Source organism: Phocoena sinus, chromosome 5 (assembly GCF_008692025.1).
Source record: "Phocoena sinus isolate mPhoSin1 chromosome 5, mPhoSin1.pri, whole genome shotgun sequence".
Classification (NCBI taxonomy): domain Eukaryota; kingdom Metazoa; phylum Chordata; class Mammalia; order Artiodactyla; family Phocoenidae; genus Phocoena; species Phocoena sinus.
Genome location: NC_045767.1, coordinates 123,442,200 through 123,462,820, shown reverse-complemented (window position 1 = coordinate 123,462,820; position 20,621 = coordinate 123,442,200). Strand labels below are relative to the sequence as shown.

General features: G+C 34.2%; 1 protein-coding gene across 1 annotated transcript in view; it reads right to left on the bottom strand.

Moving 5' to 3' along the window:
• The window catches only part of STPG2 (sperm tail PG-rich repeat containing 2), a gene marked incomplete at its 3' end in the record, with an annotated part of 298,763 nt that overhangs the window by 112,713 nt on the left and 165,429 nt on the right, over window positions 1–20,621 (bottom strand). The window contains 1 exon segment of the mRNA XM_032632823.1: window positions 8,165–8,324. Coding sequence (XP_032488714.1) covers window positions 8,165–8,324 — 160 coding nt within the window.

Sequence of the window (20,621 nt, the reverse complement as noted above, 5' to 3'; positions counted from 1 at the left end):
TCTGAGCCTTCAGCAAGTTGTAATCTTTCTGCTGGTAGAGGGTCTTGCCTCAATGTTGACGCTGCTGACTGATCAGGGTGGTGGGTGCTAAAGATTGGGGTGGCTGCAGCAATTTCTTAACATAAGACAACAATAAAGTCTGGCATATAGATTGATTCTACCTTTCATGAATGATTTCTCTACACCATGCAAGGCTGTTTGATAGCATTTTACCCACAGTAGAACCTCTTTCACAATTGGAGTCAGTCCTCTCAAACCTTGCTGCTACTTTATCAAATAAGTTTATGTAATATTCAAAATCCTTTCAATAATTTTCACAGCATCTTCACCAGGAGTAGATTCCATCTTTTAAAAAAAACACCTTCTGTGTTCATTCATATGAAGCAACTCCCCATCTGTTAAAGATTTATCATGAGATTGCAGCAATTCAGTCACATTTTCAGGCTCCATTTCTAATTCTAGTTCTTTTACTATTGCTACCATGACTGCAGTTCCTTCCTCCACTGAAGTCTAGAATCCCTCAAAGTCATCCTGAGGGTTGAAATCTAGGTCTTACAAACTCCTGTTAAGGTTGATGTTTTCACCTCTTCCCATGAATCACAAATGTTCTTACTGGTATTTAGGATGATGAATCCTTTCCAGAAGGTTTTTAATTGACTTTGTTCAGATCCATCAGAAGAATCACTACCTATGGCAGCTAGGTCCTTATGAAATGTATTTCTTAAATAATAAGACTTGAAACTCAAAATTACTCCTTGATCCATGGGCTGCAGAATTAATGTTGTATTAGCAGGCTTAAAAACATCATTAATCTCATTGAACATCTCCATCAGAGCTCTTGGGTGACCAGGTACATTGTCAATGAGCAGTAATATTTTGAAAGGAATCTTTTCTTTCTGAGCAGTAGGTCTCAGCAGTGGGCTTCAAATGTTCAGCAAGCCACGTTGTTAACAGATATGCAGTCATCTAGGCTTTGTTATTCCATTTATAGCGCACAGGCAGAATAGATATAGCATAATTCCTAAGGGCCCTAGGGTTTTTGGAAAGGTAAATGAGTATTGGGTACAACTTAGTCACCAGCTGCATTAGCCCCTAACAAGAGAGTCAGCCTGCTCTTTGAAGTTTTGGAGCCAGGCACTGACTTCTCTCTACCTATGAGAGTCCTAGATGGCATCTTCTTTCAATAGAGCGCTGTTTTGTCTACATTGAAAACCTGTTGTTCTGTGTAGGCACCCTCACTAATTATCTTAGCTATATTTTCTGGATAACTTGCTGAAACTTCTACTTGCTGCTTCACCTTGAACTTTTATGTTACAGAGATGCCTTCTTTCCTTAAACCACATCGACAAACCTCTTCTAGCTTCAAACTTTTCTTCTGCAGCGTCCTTACCTCTCTCAGCCTTCAGAGGATTAAAGAGAGTAAGGGCCTTGTTCTGGATTAGGTTTAGGCTTAATGCAATGTCGTAGCTGGTTTGATTTTCTATCTAGACCACCAAAACTTTCTCCATATCAGCAGTAAGCATGTTTAGCCTTCTTAACATTGGTGTGTTCACTGGAGTAGCACTTTTAATCTCTTTTAAGAACCTTTCCTTTGCATTCACGACTTGGCTAACTTGTGGAAGAGGCCTAGCTTTCAGCCTATCTCAGCTTTCAAACATGCCTTTCTCACTAAACGTGATCATTTCTAGCTTTTGATTTAAAGTGAGAGATGCAATATTTCTTTTTACTTGAACACTTATAGGTCATTGTAGGGTTATTAATTGGCCTCGTTTCAATATTGTTGTGAATCAGGGAATAGGGAGGAAAGGGAGAGAGAGACAGGGAACTGCAAGTCGGTGGAGCAGTCAGAACACATAATTTACCAGTTAAGTTTGCCATCTTATATGGTGCAGTTGATGGTGCCCCCAAACAATTACAATAATAACATCAAAGATCACTGACTACAATCACCATAACAAATATAATAATAATGAAAAATCTTGAAATATTGCAAGAGTTACCAAAATGTGACACAGAGACAGGAAGTGAGCAAATGCTGTTGGAAAAATGGTATGGATAGTCTTGCTCGACGCAGGGTTACCACAAAACTTCAATTTGTGAAAAATGCAGTTTCTGCCAAGTGCAATAATGCAAAGTACAGAAAAAAGAAGTATACCTGTATTATCTCTCTATATAAAATCTATACATTTTCAGTTATTCTTTACAACTTACCTCCCCCCCTCAATAAACAAAGTCCATTTTCTGTTTTAAGGCTACCACTCTACTTCAGACTTTGATTCTGTTATCCTTTATATTCTAAAATATTTTGCATCAGTTCTTTCCTGCCCCCCACCCCACCCAACATAGTCGATCTCTCCTCAGATTAAGCTTTTCCCATAGTCTTCAAAGATTCTTTACTACACAAAAAGTGAATAACTCAGAAAACTAGTATTCTGCATATTATATTTAGGGTAATTTTACCTATGACATACTTATTAATAAATTGATCTTTCTCGAATTATGTATAAATAAGAATTTACTTTAAATATATATGAAGTGCCCAAAGAAACAAAAATAACTTGAGATTGAAAACTAATAAAGTTAGCTCATTTTCAATAATAAAATTTCCACCATTCTTTTAATAATGATATAAAATCAACCAGTCTCCAAAATTGATCTGATTAATTTTTGCCTATACTCAGAATTATCTTGCATTTTAAAAGCCCAAAAGCATTTCTGGAAGCTGAAGAAAAACAACCAAAAAATTACATATTTATTGCAATAGGTTAACAGCACTCGGCAAGTGAGATGTACTGCATTTTCATAAATTCCATAGTATTTCTGGATCTATAATATTACAAGCCACTGAGAAAATAGAATAAAGAATTAGTTTTCACACTACACTGATTTTTATATCAAAGGTATTGCTTATGTTTATTGAAAAGTGAACAAAAATATCTTCATGGGATATGTTCAATTAATTTCTAAGATAAATTATATTTGTTTCCTAAAATAATTTCCTGTGGGAATGTGATGCAGAAATCACAATGTTATTTTCATTAGAAATGATCTATACTTTCTACATAAAATAAGTCTCAGTACCTGCTATGTTCAGCCTACAAATGTTGTATTATATGCTATGTATTGCTTAATCATTCACTTAAATATTTGATTTCAATTAAAATTATGCTTTAAACTTCAACTGTTTTCTATTTTAAAATATTAAAATCATTTTTACTTACTATAAAGCATTGTATGTTCATATAGAGAAAACAATTAAAAAGCAAAACACAATCTTTTACCACCGTAAGGCTATTTAATCACAGATCATTTTCTAAGTGAGGTCTTCACCGATAACATTTTTGAAATTGATGCAGAACCCATAATGAACTCCCAGTCCTCCTTTTCTCTTATTTTTCTCCATAGCATTTATAGCCACCTAGTATTCATTTTTTTTCTTTCTCTTCCTTCCCTCATCTATCAATCTATTGGTCTATTTCTTCATTTATTAAATGTCTCCATCCTAAAACTTTGCTCTATGAAACAACATTTATATTTTGTTCACTGCTCTATCACAAGTCCCTGGAACACTGCTAATGTGTGCATATTTGTGCATATTTGTTAAATGATTGGTTAAATGATTGGTCAAATGAATCCTATCTTGTTATCAGGTTTAAGCAATATATACCATTTAAAAATTTTTCATAGGACACTTCAGTTTTTACATCAGAGTTAACTAAACCCCGTTTTTCTTTCATTTAGGACATAAAAAACTTCATTATTAGTATTCTTGGATGAATATACTTGATGCTTAAAACTCTGGACATACTATTAATTATTTTTTAGGGTAATCCCAGAAGGAGAATTTCAGGGTTAAATGGCATGTATATTTGAAACATTCTGCCAGCCTGCCCTTGACAATCACTGATATCAACTTATACTTCCACCATGTTGTAGGAGAGTGCCCAATTTTCCACTCTCAAAGTTTTCTTCATTTTCTTTTTAAATTTGATGAGTATTTTTCTCCTCTAAATGTCCAAAAACAGATCACTATGAGAGATAATGTTTAATTCTTTTCCACTCAACAATTTTACTTTACCTGAGCTAGATCAATCACAAAGTCATTTACATGTCCATGAATTAAAACTTGGTGCATACAATGTTCTCTGCAGCTCTATTTACAATAGCCAGGACATGGAAGCAACCTAAGTGTGCATCGACAGATGAATGGATAAAGAAGATGTGGCACATATATACAATGGACTATTACTCAGCCATAAAAAGAAATGAAATCGAATTATTCGTAGTGAGGTGGATGGACCTAGAGTCTGTCATACAGAGTGAAGTAAGTCAGAAAGAGAAAAACAAATACCATATGCTAACACATATATATGGAATTTAAAAAAAAAAAGGGTTATGAAGAACCTAGGGGTAAGATAGGAATAAAGATGCAGACCTACTAGAGAATGGACTTGAGGACACAGGGAGGGGGAAAGGTAAGCTGGGACAAAGTGAGAGAGTGGCATTTACATATATACACTACCAAATAAAAAATAAAATAGCTAAAATAGTAAAATAGCTAGCTAGTGGGAAGCAGCCGCATAGCACAGGGAGATCAGCTCAGTGCTTTGCGACCACCTAGAGGGGTGGGATAGGGAGGGTGGGAGTGAGGGAGACCCAAGTGGGAAGAGATATGGGGATATATGTATATGTATAACTGATTCACTTTGTTATAAAGCAGAAACTAACACACCATTGTAAAGCAATTATACTCCAATAAAGATGTTAAAAAAAAAAAAACTTGGTGCATAAGAGTAGATTGCTTAAAATGTGACAGACCTCATTTAATAATTTCTTCATTAAATGATTCAAATGTGTTTTTATTGGTTACACAACATTTAATGGCGTATGGTATACTGACTGCAAATATACTACTTCCCTCTTTAGTTTAGACTAATGAAAATGAATTTTATACTTCTTAAATGTCTGCAAAGACTTCATTTGAATAAAATAAAATCACCTCAATACTGTTAATAAAAGTTCTCAGACAATTTGAAATAAATACACAGCTATAAAATGTTGAGTGATTGAATGTCCTATTAAGTATATGAGTCTCATGAGAAGAATACTATTCGTATATCAACCAAACTCATAACTTAGGTCCTTTATCAACCTCAGTTCTTGACACTGTTACCTACAAATATACGACAGTCAGTAATCAATTTTAACTTGCCTATGAGTCTATTCTAGGTAGAAAGATAACAATATACATGTTCTTTAAGTTCTGTAAGGCAAAGCACTCAATTCTTCTTAGTTATGTCATGACTCAAGGAACAAATAAGCATATCAAGCTCTACAAATTAATTCAAACAATCTTATAGCTTCATATATATACATGCACACACACACATAACAGAAAATAATTTTATCTGGCTTGTAAATAATTTGACATAAAACCCAAAAAGGCTCTTCTCACCGGTATTAAGGTTTAACAAAATTACCAATATTTAAATGACAAATAATAGGGTTAAAAGACCCCACTATTTTCTTATTTTATTTCTAAGAAGATATGATAGTAAAGGAGATCATTCATAGGATAAACATTGACACAAAGCGTATAACCAACAGAACTATTATCACTGTACCTTTTGATTATTTAACAATGATTTTTTTAAAAAATCAAAAGACTTAACATACTAGTTGTACCCAGCAAAAGTTAAATGGTATTAAGAACTGTAAATGTAAATGGGCTATTCTCATTTTATTTATTTATTTATTTATTTATTTATGGCTGCATTGGGTCTTCATTGCTGTGCACGGGCTTCCTCTAGTTATGGTGAGTGGGGGCTACTCTTTGTTGCGGTGTACGGGCTTCTCATTGTGGTGGCTTGTCGTGTTGTGGAGCACGGGCTCTAGGTGTGTGGGCTTCAGTAGTTGTGACGCATGGGCTCAGTAGTTGTGGCTCGTGGGCTCTAGAGCACAGGCTCAGTAGTTGTAGCACACCGGCTTAGTTGCTCGGCGGCATGTGGGATCTTCCCAGACCAGGGCTCAAGCCCATGTTCCCTGGATTGGCAGGTGGATTCTTATCTACTATGCCACCAGGGAAGCCCTATTCTCATTTTAGAATCAAGAATTTTTTTGTCATATTGATCAATAAAAAACCTAACCTAAATGAAAATTAACAAAAAAAGAGGAATTTATTTAGAGAGTTGATAATATCACACCTGACTTCTTTTCCTTGATTGGATCAATGTAACAGGACAAATAGAAGTTAATCTTCAATTACCAAAACAAAGCATGGATATTAATTAAATTGGCCCTGGTCACCTATTAAATCTATGTTAGTGACATATTTTGGACTGTATACCTTAAGATAGCAGATTAAGTTCAAAAGAATGAATCCTATAATTATCACAGTATCTACATATGTCAGAGGAAATCAGATTTCATAATCATCTCATCAGGTAATAGCTTTAGAAATCCATGTTTTTTTCTAATGTGTTGATTATAGAGGCATGTGGGATTTCTGCTATCATTTATCTGAATTATAGGCTACTGTAAGATGCAGGATGGCAAACTTAATGAAGTACTGGCTTATTATGATAAGCTCTTTTCATTTAGCAAGCTGGCTAATTTACACTTGTATAGTGACTTTGACAGTCCATATGTCTTTGACTTCCAAATAATAACTGTCTTCATAATGAAGATATTTCCCTGTCCCAAATTCTTTCAGAAACTAGTGTTGGCTTGGCATTAAGAAGAAACATGTTTCACATTATAATAAGATTTTATACTTCTAAGGAGCTTCAGCGGTTCTGAAAATGACTTTGAAATACAGTCTTATTAATCTTTAGTATTCTCCTGAAAGCCAAGTAGGTGGCAAATATTATCTCACTTTTGTAAAATAGAAACTAATGAAACAATTAGTGAATTTACTTGCCCTAGGCTAAACACCGAAGCAATGAAAAGTCAGAGTGCCAATCCTGGAACTTAACTGAAGATCTTACTATGCATTGCATCTATAATAATTTTTATGGAGACAAGAGTAAAGGCAAAGAGAAAAAAAATCTTCAGAAAATATGAAGATCAATCTAATCTACTTTAAGAGACTCTGGAATAGATATTTGTTACTTGATTGATCGTGCTTGGTCACGGTGACAGTGATAGTACCTAAGCTTCAAAGAACTAATTTCCCTGCACCATTTCTGGGTGACCACGTAACGAGTGTGGTCAGAGACAATAGTAAAGGAATTTGAATTCTACTTCAAAACAAAGCTAAAACCTGACAAAATCAACAATGGTACAATAACTCAAGAGAAGAAAAAGAAAAGAAGAAAAGCTAAATTTGGACTTAAAATGGACCTTTAAGTTGGTAATATACTTGATTCCTGAAAGACAGTGAAAAATAAAGCAAGTCTCTATGGATCTCAGGGTCTCCCAAGTATTCTTATTTGCTTGACCCATCGTATTCTCCCGCTTTGATTTTTCATTAAAAACTCCATTCTGTTTCATTTTTTCTCTTCATGCTCTCATAAAGATCCATTACAACAGTTTGGTTACTTAATGGCAATACATTTGTAAATTGCTGTTGAAAACTCTTGTTCCCATTCTTTATCTAATTCTCTTGTGTGAAATAATCTACTTACCGGTTCATTTTCATTATCAGAGAAAGTTATTTCATTCTATTTTAGTATAAAAATGCCATTACTAGTAGATGAACTAATCCCAATTTTAAAAATCAAAATTATTTTTGGAATTTCAACCCCTCAAATAAATGTTTACCTTTTATATAGCTGCTTTGTTAATACTTGAGGAAAATTAAAGTAATTCCGTGAGACTGGCATGATATATATCTTGTATACAACTGATCTTCCACATCAGTAGTTATTTCTCCTCTAATAGCTGTAGCATATTACGGGTTTGGTTTTTTTTCTCTAATAGGATATGACTTATTAGCTTTAGTAAAATTAGTAAAATTGTCTTTGGTAAAATTAAAAGACATAAAACTCCAAACAAATCTTCTTACAGTTGAAAAAACATCTAAAATCTTTCACTAAATAAGCGGTTATTTTTTTGTCCTGCACACTTAAAAGAGACATGATAAATGTATGTTTACAATTGTCTATTTTAATAAAGAAACTTTAGATTTTGTTTCCATTTCTTTAAAAAGACAGTCTATACTTACCTGGCCCATCATTCATTTTGTCCAGGCACCGACGAGTTGTGCTAAGAAACGAGGCATGTTTTATTCTAGCCACCAAACTACGAGGTGGCATGTATTTATGCTGAACTTGAGACATCTCATATGATTTTTGAACATCATAGGTGCCTGGTGCTGGAACATCCTGAAACAAATTTCAATGGACTAGCATAAACATATAGAGAATTTCCAAAAAGATATAGCATATGTCACACTAAGCAATGAAAATAGAAAATATGAAAATTTTCTTTAATTAACCATTAAAAATAGAAATTTAAAAGAGTATCCCTAAATCTATGCCCTCCTTAAATTAACTTGTAAAAATTTAAGATAAAATAAACAGAATTATGAAGTATAGGTTCACATTCGTAAAAAAAAATAGCCTTCATAACATAGATCAAACTCTAATTTTCAAATTTCATAATGAAAATCAAATTTTATACAGAAATGAGAGCAGTGATTACTTGTTTTCTTAAGCAGCAAAACTATTCCTGCTTAACTGTCCTATGTGAGCACACCTTACTTATTCTACAAATGAGACTGCTTATTTCATTTTAATAGATTTCAATTAAGTTAAAAGGCTTCCCCTTTCATCACTTATGGCTCTTTACGTGCTCTACAGTTATATTAACATTTTTAATCAACATAAACCACACGGATATTAATAACAATAATAATTCTAAACTAAATTAAATAAAAAATATCATATATTTGTTGCACAATTAATGCCTGGAAACCATTAGCTAATTACCTCAATGGAAACTTATAAAACTCATTTTCTTCAAATTATTTTAAAACATAACGTATTATATATATAACAAATCTGTTCATCTGTGTTATGTATAAAGACCAAACTTTTTAAGTTTTAATGATTTTCTGGCAGGCAGGAGACTTGTATTGTGGCTAAGGTTAGAGACTCTAGCACTAGACTTCTTTGGTTCCACATATCTGCTCCTTACTTGCTGTGGGACCCTAAGAGAGCTGCTTAACCTCTGTGATCCCCAGTGTCCTCATCTGTAAGTGGGGAAACTATAAAATTTATATCATATGTCATTGGGTTGCTGTGAGGATTAAATGAGTTAAAACAAGTAAAATACTTAGATTAGTTCCTGATTCTACAAAAGGGTTAGCTAATCTTACTATTCTACAAAAGCTAATTTCAACGTAAAAAACAAGACTGAACAATCAGGGTCTAGACCAACAGAGAAGAATTTTAATGTTTCAAATAATTCAAACAAATTTGGATACTGAGAAAGCAAACTTTTGAAGTCCATCTAGGAGCCATACTTTATAAAACATACTTTCTCTTGTTCCTTATATCCCTATTATCACCCTCAAGCACAAGCCAACAACATTATCTCCCACTTCCAAAGAATCACTAAATACAGTAAAAGTACTGATCATGACTAGCAGAGGAGATTCTTACATGAAACCCCATATTTCTGGTTTAAGTACTGTGTCAAACACAAATGCCACAATCTATAAGTCAATTAAGAAACGTCAACAGCTGTTTGCTTCTTGTCTGCATTAGGAGTACATTTAGTAAAGGTAGGCGGAGGATAAGCAATAGAAGCAATAGCTCCAAAGATGACTTTTGGATCTTTCGGGGCTGCTTCTGTGGTATGTGAAAGGAAAGTAGAAGAGAGTGCAAAGGCACAAAGAAATCATGAGTACAATGTACTCCGAGTATTTAGGAAAGCTTTACAAAGATCTTGATTATCCCTACTATGCATTTTCATTTTCTTATCAGAAGCTGTTATTGTTCTTGCTTCCCTTAGCACCCTGCCTGGAGTCACCACCTAGTCCCTCTTCCAGTTCCTAGCCTAGATATGACTGACGGGTTTGGCTGCTACCACATAGGAACCTTTTTTTTTTTTTTTTAATGCCTCGAAGAAAAAGTAAGTAACTGCACAAGCGATCAGTTTTCTTCAACAATAGTGTGTTCCCCTCTAGAAAACTTCGTCAAACTAGCTACCCTAAATTTCATTAGATTCACTGGCTCCTCTACCAAGTGAAAATATACTACCCTCATCATGACCACATCTTTTTATAGCATTTTTATGCTTCTCTGAAAACTTATTCCCTACCTGTGTCCTTTACTGATGTTTCTAGGCTCTTCTTACTCATCTTCAACTCTCATTTTATCTGACCAAGAGATTAATATGTCAAATAAATTTTCTAGGCATTAATTAATTCCTAGGATTAGTAAGACAAATCTGAAACCCTGTTTAAAAGCAATAACTTAAACAATACCTATATATAGTACTTTACACACCATTTCAGGGAAAAATAGTATGTATAGATAAGATCATCAAATTTCTGTTGGTGATTCTTTGTACATCACAGAGAAGGCACATGATGAGTGGATATAATAGACATTTCTCATCCTTTTTTTTAAACCCAGTACTTGAATCCTGTTCCTGTGTTTGGGAAATTCCACATGCTTTGCAGCAAAATCTGAGTCCCAGCATAAAAGCCAAAATTACCTGAGTCTTATCTTCCTGGTCTAACTTTAAAAACCTAAGACATGAATCTAGGTCACAGGCTCAAATGCCAGCCTTTCAACTGGCAGCCAGTTATTCAAAAAGACACAGAACATTAAAAATTCCATTTTAGATTTATTTAATTTATTTTTTAGTTTAAAGAAGCTGAATTAAAAAAAAAATTCTATTCTAGTGATGGCACTCATAGAGCTAGCAGTTATGTTCCCAGAGGCAAGAGTGGGAGGACAACCTGAAAGAGCAATTAGAGACTGAGGGAAAATGCCATAAAATGATGAAATAAAACCTATGTCTCAATGCAAATTAAAGTCTAAGGTGTCTTGACCTCTTCATCTGGAAAACCAGGGCCCTACCTAAAAATGACATAAATAATCATAGAATTAAAATAATTGATGTATGTGAAATTCTTAGAATGGTATCTATAAAAAATTAATAAACAAAAACCTCAATTAAATATAGTCAGAAGATCAGGAGGGAGAGCTCTCAAACCATGGGACAACAGCAGAGCCCAACAGGAAGAAGAAAGACCCTCTTCTTTCCTGGCAAGGACTCAGCCAACGAAATGCCATGGACTCTGTTTTCTATAGCCCTCCTAACTTCCCTTTTCCTTTCTGTAAAAGTGTTCTCCTTCCCTTGCCCTGCAGGGAGTTGCACATGGCTCACCATGGTTGGAGACACCAAACTGCAATTCTCTGCTGATCTCAGATAAACTCATCTTAGCTGGAGAAATACCTGGCAGTCTATTTGTTTAGATCAACATACCTGATACATGCACTAGTATTTGCTTTCATTGCCATTATCATCATTATTAGCATTATTATTTCTATTAGTTGTGGGACTACATGAAACCCTCAGTGATATCTCCCTTTCCTGCAGAAAGATACCAACAGGATATTTGAAAGCAAAGCTCCTAGTATTTTAAGCCCCAAACAAACAAACAACAACAACAAAATCCAAAGTAGTTAAGTTGCTGGGAATCACATGAAGACAGTGAATCAGGCAGTAAAAGAAAAAAAAAATCACTGGTGGCAACCAACTTCAAAGGAAGGCAGGTCACCCTGTTTGTATTTTGGAAAAACCTTTTCCCATACTTCGTGGTTTTATTTAACCATGTTAAGTTGAGTTGAAGCCCATGCACAATTCCCAATGCCCGGAACCCTTATATTAACCACTTAAAATCCAAGCCTAACTGACCTGGAGACCCAAAGACCAGCTCCTCATTTCAAAAATTTCAGTATTTTTCCCATCCCTGTTCCCTGCCATTTTGACATATGAAATTCCATATACTCTCTAACCTTGGACATATTAAACTGCATGCATGCTCTTATCTTCCAAAACTCTAATTACCAAACATCAACAATTAAACCCCCCAGGCCTAGCAAGAAATGGAGCATTTGATCACTGAGTTGTCTCCCAAGATGTATGCACAATGCAAATAAAGACTGAACTCAAGTTTTAGCCTCAAAATACATTTTCCTTTTACCATGCTATGGTAAAGGACTTGGGGATGTTTTTACTTCACATTTCATTTTTTAATGATACTTTCACTGGATACAGAATTCTTGGTTGACTTGCTTTTCCCTCAGCATTATGAATATGTCATTTCACTGATTTTTGGCCTCCATTACATTTTTTTTTTTTTTAAGAGTATTTTTTTTTTTTTTTTTGGTTGCGTCCGGTCTTAGCTGCGGCATGCGGGATCTTCGTTGAGGCAAGCGGGCTCTTTGCTGCAGTGTGCCGGCTTCTCTCTAGTTGTGGCGTGCAGGTTTTCTCTTCTCTAGTTGTGGCATGTGGGCTGCAGGGCGCCTGGGCTCTGTAGTTGTGGTGCGCAGGTTCCAGAGTGCGTGGGCTCTGTAGTTTGTGGCACACAGGCTCTCAAGTTGAGGCACGTGAGCTCAGTAGTTGTGGCATGCAGGCTTAGTTGCCCTGTGGCATGTGGGATCTTAGTTCCCCAGCCGGGGATCGAACCCATGTCCCCCGCATTGTAAGGCAGATTCTTTATTACTGGACCACCGGGGAAGTTCCAGCCTCCATTTTTTCTGATGACAAGTTCATGATCACATTATTTCCACTGTATGTAATAAATTGTTTTTCACTTTCAAGATGTTTTCTTTGTTTTGGTTTTCAGTAGTTTGACTATGGTATGTCTAAGAGTGTTAGACATCTTTATGTTATTACTTAGCAGTTCACTGAACTTCCTGGATTTATATATTCATGTTTTTCATTAATTTTGGAAAGTTTTCAGCTATCTTTTCTTCAAATGTTTTTTCTGCCCCTTTCTTTCTCACCTCCCCTTCTGAGACTATCATTACATATATGTTGGAATATGTGACACTGACCCAAAGGTCTCTGAAACTGTTCATTTTGTCAATCTTTTTTTCTTCAGATTTAATGGTTTCTATCGAGCTATTATTTAGTTCACTGATTCTGTCTTCTGTCATCTCAAATCTGCTATTGAGTCCAGCTGGTGAATTTTTCATTTGCATTATTGTACTTTATAATTTTAGAATTCTGTTTTAGTTCTTTTGCTTGCTTGCCTGCTTGTTTCTATTTCTTTATTGAGATTCCCTATTGTCTAACTCAGTATATTTTACTTCAGTTATTTAAACATAAGTTCCCTTGATTCTTTGAATATATTTATGATGGCTGCTTTGAAATCTTCATCTGTTTGATACAATGTCTAATCTTACCAGAGTAGGTTTCTCATACTCCCCCTGAGTATGAAATATACTTACCTGATATTTGCATATCGAATGAGTTTTGGTTGAAAAATAGACATTTTAGATAATATATTAACTCTGGATTATATTTTCCTTTAGTAAGGACTGTTGTCCATGTTGTCTTGAGTTTTCAAATTTATTAAGAAAAAATATTGTCTGTTTATTGCTTCAAGAATCTGCAGAAATGTCCTTCTTTACATTTTTGATATTTGTTATTTTTGCCATTTCTCATTTTTTTCTTGATCAGTAACATCGCAAGGTGGTCAACTCTATTCTGTCTTTTAAAGCTAGATCTATACAGATAAATAAAATAGAATAGATTTTTATTTTTGAACTTGTTTCTCCCTGTAGTTTTGTCAATATTTGCTGTATATATTTGTGGAGCTGTGCATAAAAATTTTTAATTATCATATTATGGTAAATTTAATTTTTAAAAATATTAAGTGAGAGTGACTGTTTATTTCTAAATCCCATTTTGTCTTAACATGTTTTATTTGTAATTAAAGTAGCTATTCCAGCATTTCCACCGATGAGTAGGTATTGATAAATCATTTTTACTTTTCAAAAATGGTAAAATGTTAAAATCATAATTTCAAAGATATAAGAGATCTGTGAAAGCAAAGAGGATTTTATGTACTAAATTCAAAAATGGGGAAAGCCCTTCTAATGTGAGTTTACACTGAAAGCGGCTTTCTTCTATATGGTCATTTAGCAAGTCAGGGTAAGAGCTAAAGATTAGGTTCTTCATAGGCGGACAGATTATTCTAAGGAAAAGAAGAACTAGTGGAACTTTCAAAGGGCACACAGTCTATCATAAGGGACTGAAGACTAGGGGAGACCAAATTCATTACTGGTTCTTTATGATGGACTATTTGTTGTGTGCTAGAACAGGCAAAAGAACAGAAGTCTGGGTTGAAGAGACAGAATAAAATTTGCAGTCTTCTGGTGCTTAGGAGCTAAAGTCACACTAGAACAAGGGCTGGCAACAGAGTACAAGCCTCTTTCTCAAGATATTTGCCAAGTTTTGAACCCGAATGGCATAGGAAGCTAAAGAGTAAGATGAAAATTTGTAAAGGGTAGGACTTCCAGGGAGAAAAAAAAGAGAACCTCAGGCACTCAACCAAAAACTCAGAAGGGCAACATGAAGAAGTTGCAGAGCCACAAAGGCAGAGTGGAATCTCAGTCTTCCTGTGCTTAGGAGACAAACTCTCACCAGCAGGACGAGTCCATAGCGATATACAGCAGGTCTAATAATAATAGCTATGTGAGAGAAATTCATATACTTTACGAGAGTTAACATCCTAGGCAATTAAACCAGAACTACTTCTTACAAGAAATAACTGTTCTTCCATTTCTGCTTCCAGTAAGCTATATATGTATACACACATAACACACACACACACACACCGCTAGGTAGCATGATTTAGTAAATCATTAACTATGATTTGGGCTAAAATTTATTTATTTGGGGGTAACTTGTTCTAGCTGTTATTTCATAGCTAAGTATATTCTGGTCTAAAATTTTAGTTTAAAATCCCAAATACATAATCATTAAAAAGTCACTTAGAGCTTCTTTTATCATGAAGCTTGTCAAATTAGTGAAGTGACTTAAGAAGACTTGAAGGATATTTTCAATCAAAGCTTCAAATCAAAATCTTTAATCAAATATATATGGTGATAAAAATTACAGGCCATAAATGTAGTGAAGTTTGCCTAAATATGCAGAAAATTTTGATTAAAGCAATTTACCAATATGTTTATCCAAGTTGTTTAATTTTGGATTTATAGAGAAGGCATTTCAGATGATAATCAAATTATCTTTGTTCTGCATATTGCAAATTATAATTACAAACGTGTTACCCTTGCCATTTTTCAGCATTCCTAATATTCATCATTCTAAACATATACCTCTTTAAATATATGACTTAGAAAAGAATGTTACTTTAGAAAGAAAAAGATTTTAATATAGATGTGACATAATGTTAATTGTTAAATGATAGTCAAAAACAGGAAGTATGGATTTCATTTTCTGTATTCTCCCAGCACAGTGAAAAAGACCCTTTATCCTAATGCTGATTTACGAAAGAAACTACAATTGTCAGCTATACCATGATACTTCAAGGCCCAGTAAAGAATAACAAAACCGGCTGATGGACAAAATCATGTAGGCAATAAAAGCATTAATTTCACCTAATTTCTCCAACATAATATTATATAATTCACATTTAAGTCACAAATTTCTAGTTGTTTGCTGTACATTTCCACATCATTATTCTCACGTAGTCTTAAGATAAAACTCATTATCTTCCCTTCCCCAACTACCTAACCATCTATCCTTTCCCACCTGCCTACAATAATTCCTTGTCTATCCAGGCCTGAAAATAGAAAAGCCGGCTCTCACATTTCTTCACCCTTCTCCCCCATATCTAAAAATCAACGCTCTCTTTCTTTTACTACCAAAAAGATCCTGGTAAGTGCTCTAAAATACTACCTGACAACTGTATTAACTGCCTCTTTAAGCTTCAGGTCTCTCAGTCTCAAATCATTGGCATCCCAGTAGCAAATAAGTTATTGTACTGAAACATGACAGACATCTGCTGGAAGCATTCATTGGCTCCTGAGTGTCTATGGGAAAAAATTCAGGAGATTCTCCTTGGTATGCAAAGCCTTTTTAAATTGTGAAGGCAGTTTTACAATTTTAAAGCTCAGTTAAAATGGAACATCGTCCATGAAGCATTCTTGATCACTCTAGCTAGAATTGATATCCTCTAATTTTTAATTCTTCTATTACTTATAGTTTATATAGACACATCAACATATAAAAAGCACATTAAACAAATATACTATATCTACTTGAATATTGCTTTGTCAATATAAGAGCAGAAAGAGAATAAAGCCATCTGATGAGAAGGCAAGGTTTCCGCAGATAGGATTCTATGTACCCTATGTATTTGCAGATTAATTTTTCTTTTATTCTCTCAAATTAAAGAAAACTGACAGTAGCAATACAGGGGCCTAGGGGACCCCCAATAACACTGGGGGTCTAAGCCATTTCATGCTTTCTGTTTTACCATACTTAGATTGTGACCCTCATTCTAATGTTCTCAAGATTTTAGCCATAGCATTCTCATTTTGGAAATGAAGAGAAAGAACAAAGGCAAAAATTGTGTTTAACAGCTGAAACACTTTCCAAGAGGAACTTTCCTAGAAGCCAAACCAGTAACTTTTGCTTTCTTCCCATTAGTTAAAACTGTGTCAAATAACCATTCTGTAGCTATAAGGGAACTTTAAAAAAGTAGTTGTTTTACCTGGAAATGTTGTTCTTCTAAATAAAATTGGGTTCTGTTAGAAAGGAAGAAAAAGAATAAACACGGGGTAGGTAGCTAGTAATCTCAGTCATAATAGCTGCCTTTGAGAGCACTAGAACCATAAAAAAATTAATTCATTTCTAGAATACTATCAGGATATTAGACTATATAAAAAGCTATTTTGACCCATGGCTTATTAACTTTGTTGTCTAATTCTTGCTCATCCTTTGGGTTTCAAAGCTTCCCTGAATCCATTTGTTCTTGCAATAGGCTTTCAGACACACAGCTCTTAACTTTGTACCCATTGTTACATTTGCAGTTAAACAAGTCTTTAATTATTTTTTTAATATCATTCATTCCCATAGAAAGGTAAGTTTCTTGAAAGTTAAGGAAGCATCTGTTTTGTTCATCATTGTATCCTCGATGATGGCAAGTGCCTGGCACACAGTAAGTGATCAATGAACATTTTTTAATCAGTGAGTAGATATATGGGCTAATGAATGAATGAATGAATCTGTCCACCTCGAAGCTTTCCCTCTCATGTGTGGCCTTATCACTGAGTTTCCCCATAAAAGTAGGGCTGACACTATGCCACGAAAGTATTTTCAACCCCTACAGTGCTTAAATTTGCCTCACATAAGCAGTTCTTTATAAAATGTCTGTTGTGTAAAACTGTTCTAGTATACTGCTTTCCCTAAAGATGCTCCGGTTTCTGGCAAAGACAAATGTAATTTATAATCTCAGCAATGATGCAGAAGTATGGATATTTCCATTCAAACTGATCAAGGACTCACTTTCACACAATCATTACAGTGTGTCTCCAGGTAGTTAAATTTGATTGATATTTTATGTGAGATGTATTTCTTTCTCTTTGCTAATATCAAAAAAGTAGACTTTTACTTTTCATGCTTGAGCTTTTCATGATTACCTTTGACACTGGTTTTACAGAAAAAAATGTATATCTCATCAGATTAAAGTAAAACATGTGACTAGAAATGGCCTTTCTCTTCTTGTAAATGCTAATGCTACTGAGTTATGGAAAAAGCATAGATTATTACTAGTTACACTAGCTCTGATTGACAAGATACCACTTTTTCAGTTTTATCAATTCAACAAAAATCCAAAAGTAAATTATTTTATAAGTCGAATGTGAAAGGGAAGAAAGTTAATGTAAATGATTCTTTAAAAAGAACATAATTGCTCCCAGAGCCAGTTGAACAGATTTGGATAAAACACTAAAAATCATCTTGATAAACTTAGAAAACTTACAAGAGGTAAAATCTGAATGTGATTTGTGAAGGAAGTGTAATTTAAATAATAGAGTTGTGAAAATTGTTGATTAACCCTAGAGAAATATCTAAAAGAAAGAGTCCAGAGACTTCCCTGGCGATCCAGTGGTTAAGACTCCACGCTCCCAATGCAGGGGGCATGGGTTTGATCCCTGGTCGGGGAACTGAGATCCCACATGCCGCAGGGCACCGCCAAAAAAAGAAAGAAAGAATCCAATCCATTTGTTATGTTTAAACTTTGTGAAATCATATAACCCTTATTATCATCTACTTATACTCAGTATGGCAAGAATTACCCATTGTATAAAAAAAGGAATCATTTCAAGGTAGTGCTACTGAAATACCTTAGAACTTGAAGTCAGAATTTTTGGGTTGTATTCATAACCTTATTATTAGCTTCAAGAAGGCCCTCAAAGATCTCACCCACTCATGCAAACCCCTCCCACCATAATTCATGCTGAAGGTCATGTTCAGAAATACTTAGCAGGTCACTGTGCAGGAAACATGTCTTTTTCTCTTCTTATGAGATTGGCAGTAGATAAGTCATAGAACTATTCATGTTTGGAAGTTGCCTCCACCATCTATAGTAAACTAAGAGTGGACAGAATGATCCAGGCTGGCTTCCAGTAAGCTATAAATATCTTAGCATCCCATTACCTACTCCAAAAATAACTACGGTCATATCTAGACACAGAAGAGTAAAGATGATGAGAGAGGGGAATAAACTATGAAAAAGATGAAAACAGAGAAGAGAAAGCAAGGTGACTAAGAAAAAGAAGGTACAGAACAAGAAATAAAGATTGTCTAGACACAGAGAGAGAGAGAGAGAGATAAGGAGTTCTGGTAATGTTAACCATACACAAAAATAATATTTTATGACACACCAGCTGTAGATCTCAATGTCAAAAGACAAACTATACATCTGAAATTCTGGAAACCCAATTATTCTCCCCTAATGTTCCTATAAATATCTTTCCTGGTTAATGAAATATATTTTAAATATCCTGTCTTCTTCCAGATCTATGGTGCTTATGTGACACTAAACAATTGTTCAGGTTATCTTATATTTGGTGACAAATTTAGTAGCACATTTCTTAGTAACACTAAATGTTTGTTGATTGAGTAAAGAAACAAAACAAGCAAAATTAAAATTAGATGAAAGGGCTATTAAAGACCAAGGGTCCTACTGCTATTTTCCAGACTCGTGCATATAAAGATTACAGCCATATAAATACATCCAAAATATTATTTAATTTCATGAGGAGTCAAGAAAATGATCATCTAAAATAAAAATGTGAATATCCTTACTTCTTCCTTTCCCTTCTTTTAAAGAATTTGATACACTGTTTCCTCTATAAAGAAAATGCTACTTAAGTGATACTGTTTTTAAATGCTACCCTAACACACAATTGTAAAGCAATTATACTCCAATAAAGATGTTAAATCAATCAATAAATAAATGCTACCTTATCTTACAGCCTAGAAACAAAAATTTACTGAGTCTTTACTAAGCACTGACCTTAGTGTACACCAGTAGTAAAGATTATGGACTCTGAAGCTGTGTTGTCTGAGGTCAAGCCCTGGCTTGTATTTTTGCTAACCATATGACTATGGGTAAATCTTGTGTCAAAATTTCCTCATCCATAAAATAGGTATAAGAACGACTGTTCCCACCTGTTAGTGTTCTTATAAGGATAAATGAGTTAATATACGTGCAATACAGAGTGCCAGGCACATAGGTGAGCACTACTTGAACTTTTAGTAATTATTATATTTCATTATAAATTTTAAGTTCCTAATATCTCACGTATTTAGGTAGCACTTGATTTTTCCCCAAATAACTATTACAAATACTATTTGAAAGTAATATACTTTACAATGTCATAAATAAATTTAATTTTAGAACATGCAGTTAAAAAAAATCAGTGTATCCATTTCACATGACAAAATGTACAAACACTGAAATGGAATTGTAACTTGCTTATGGGTCAAATTTAACAAATATCTATATTAGACATAAAAAAAATAAAACTGCGCAAAACCCTCTACCATTTATTAACATTACTGAGGAAATGTCATGCTAAAATAATATTGTTTTAAGCTTTTCCCATGCATTTTAGGGTGTCACTTATTGAACAATTTTCAGTGTCTTTGTTACAGTTACTGGGAATCTACATTTTAATATATTAAAGAAAATGTAAATTTTCTAGTCCCAGGTTCTAGTTTTGTGAAACACAAATATTTTCAATACCTTAAAGATATGACTACCTTGAGAAGACTAAATTTCTGATTTATAAAATCCATAGTCCATATTAATACCTGTACAATAAAAGAGTAGGTCAACTAAGCACATAAAAAAGCATGTGAAAAAGAAGACAAGTGTAAGAGAAATAAAAGTTTGTGATTTCAGTTTGGAAAAGCATCTGATTATCATCTCTCATAAAGTCACTCCAAATTTTCCAGGGAACTTATGGCATATATAGAAAAGAAAGAAAAATATAATAAAATAAAAGCAAAATGGAATGAATAAAAAAGTCAATAAACCAGAAGAGGAATATGATAACTTAAATCATACGGTCCTGAATAGCAAACAAAAATTGGTAGACAATACTTACTTTGTTTAC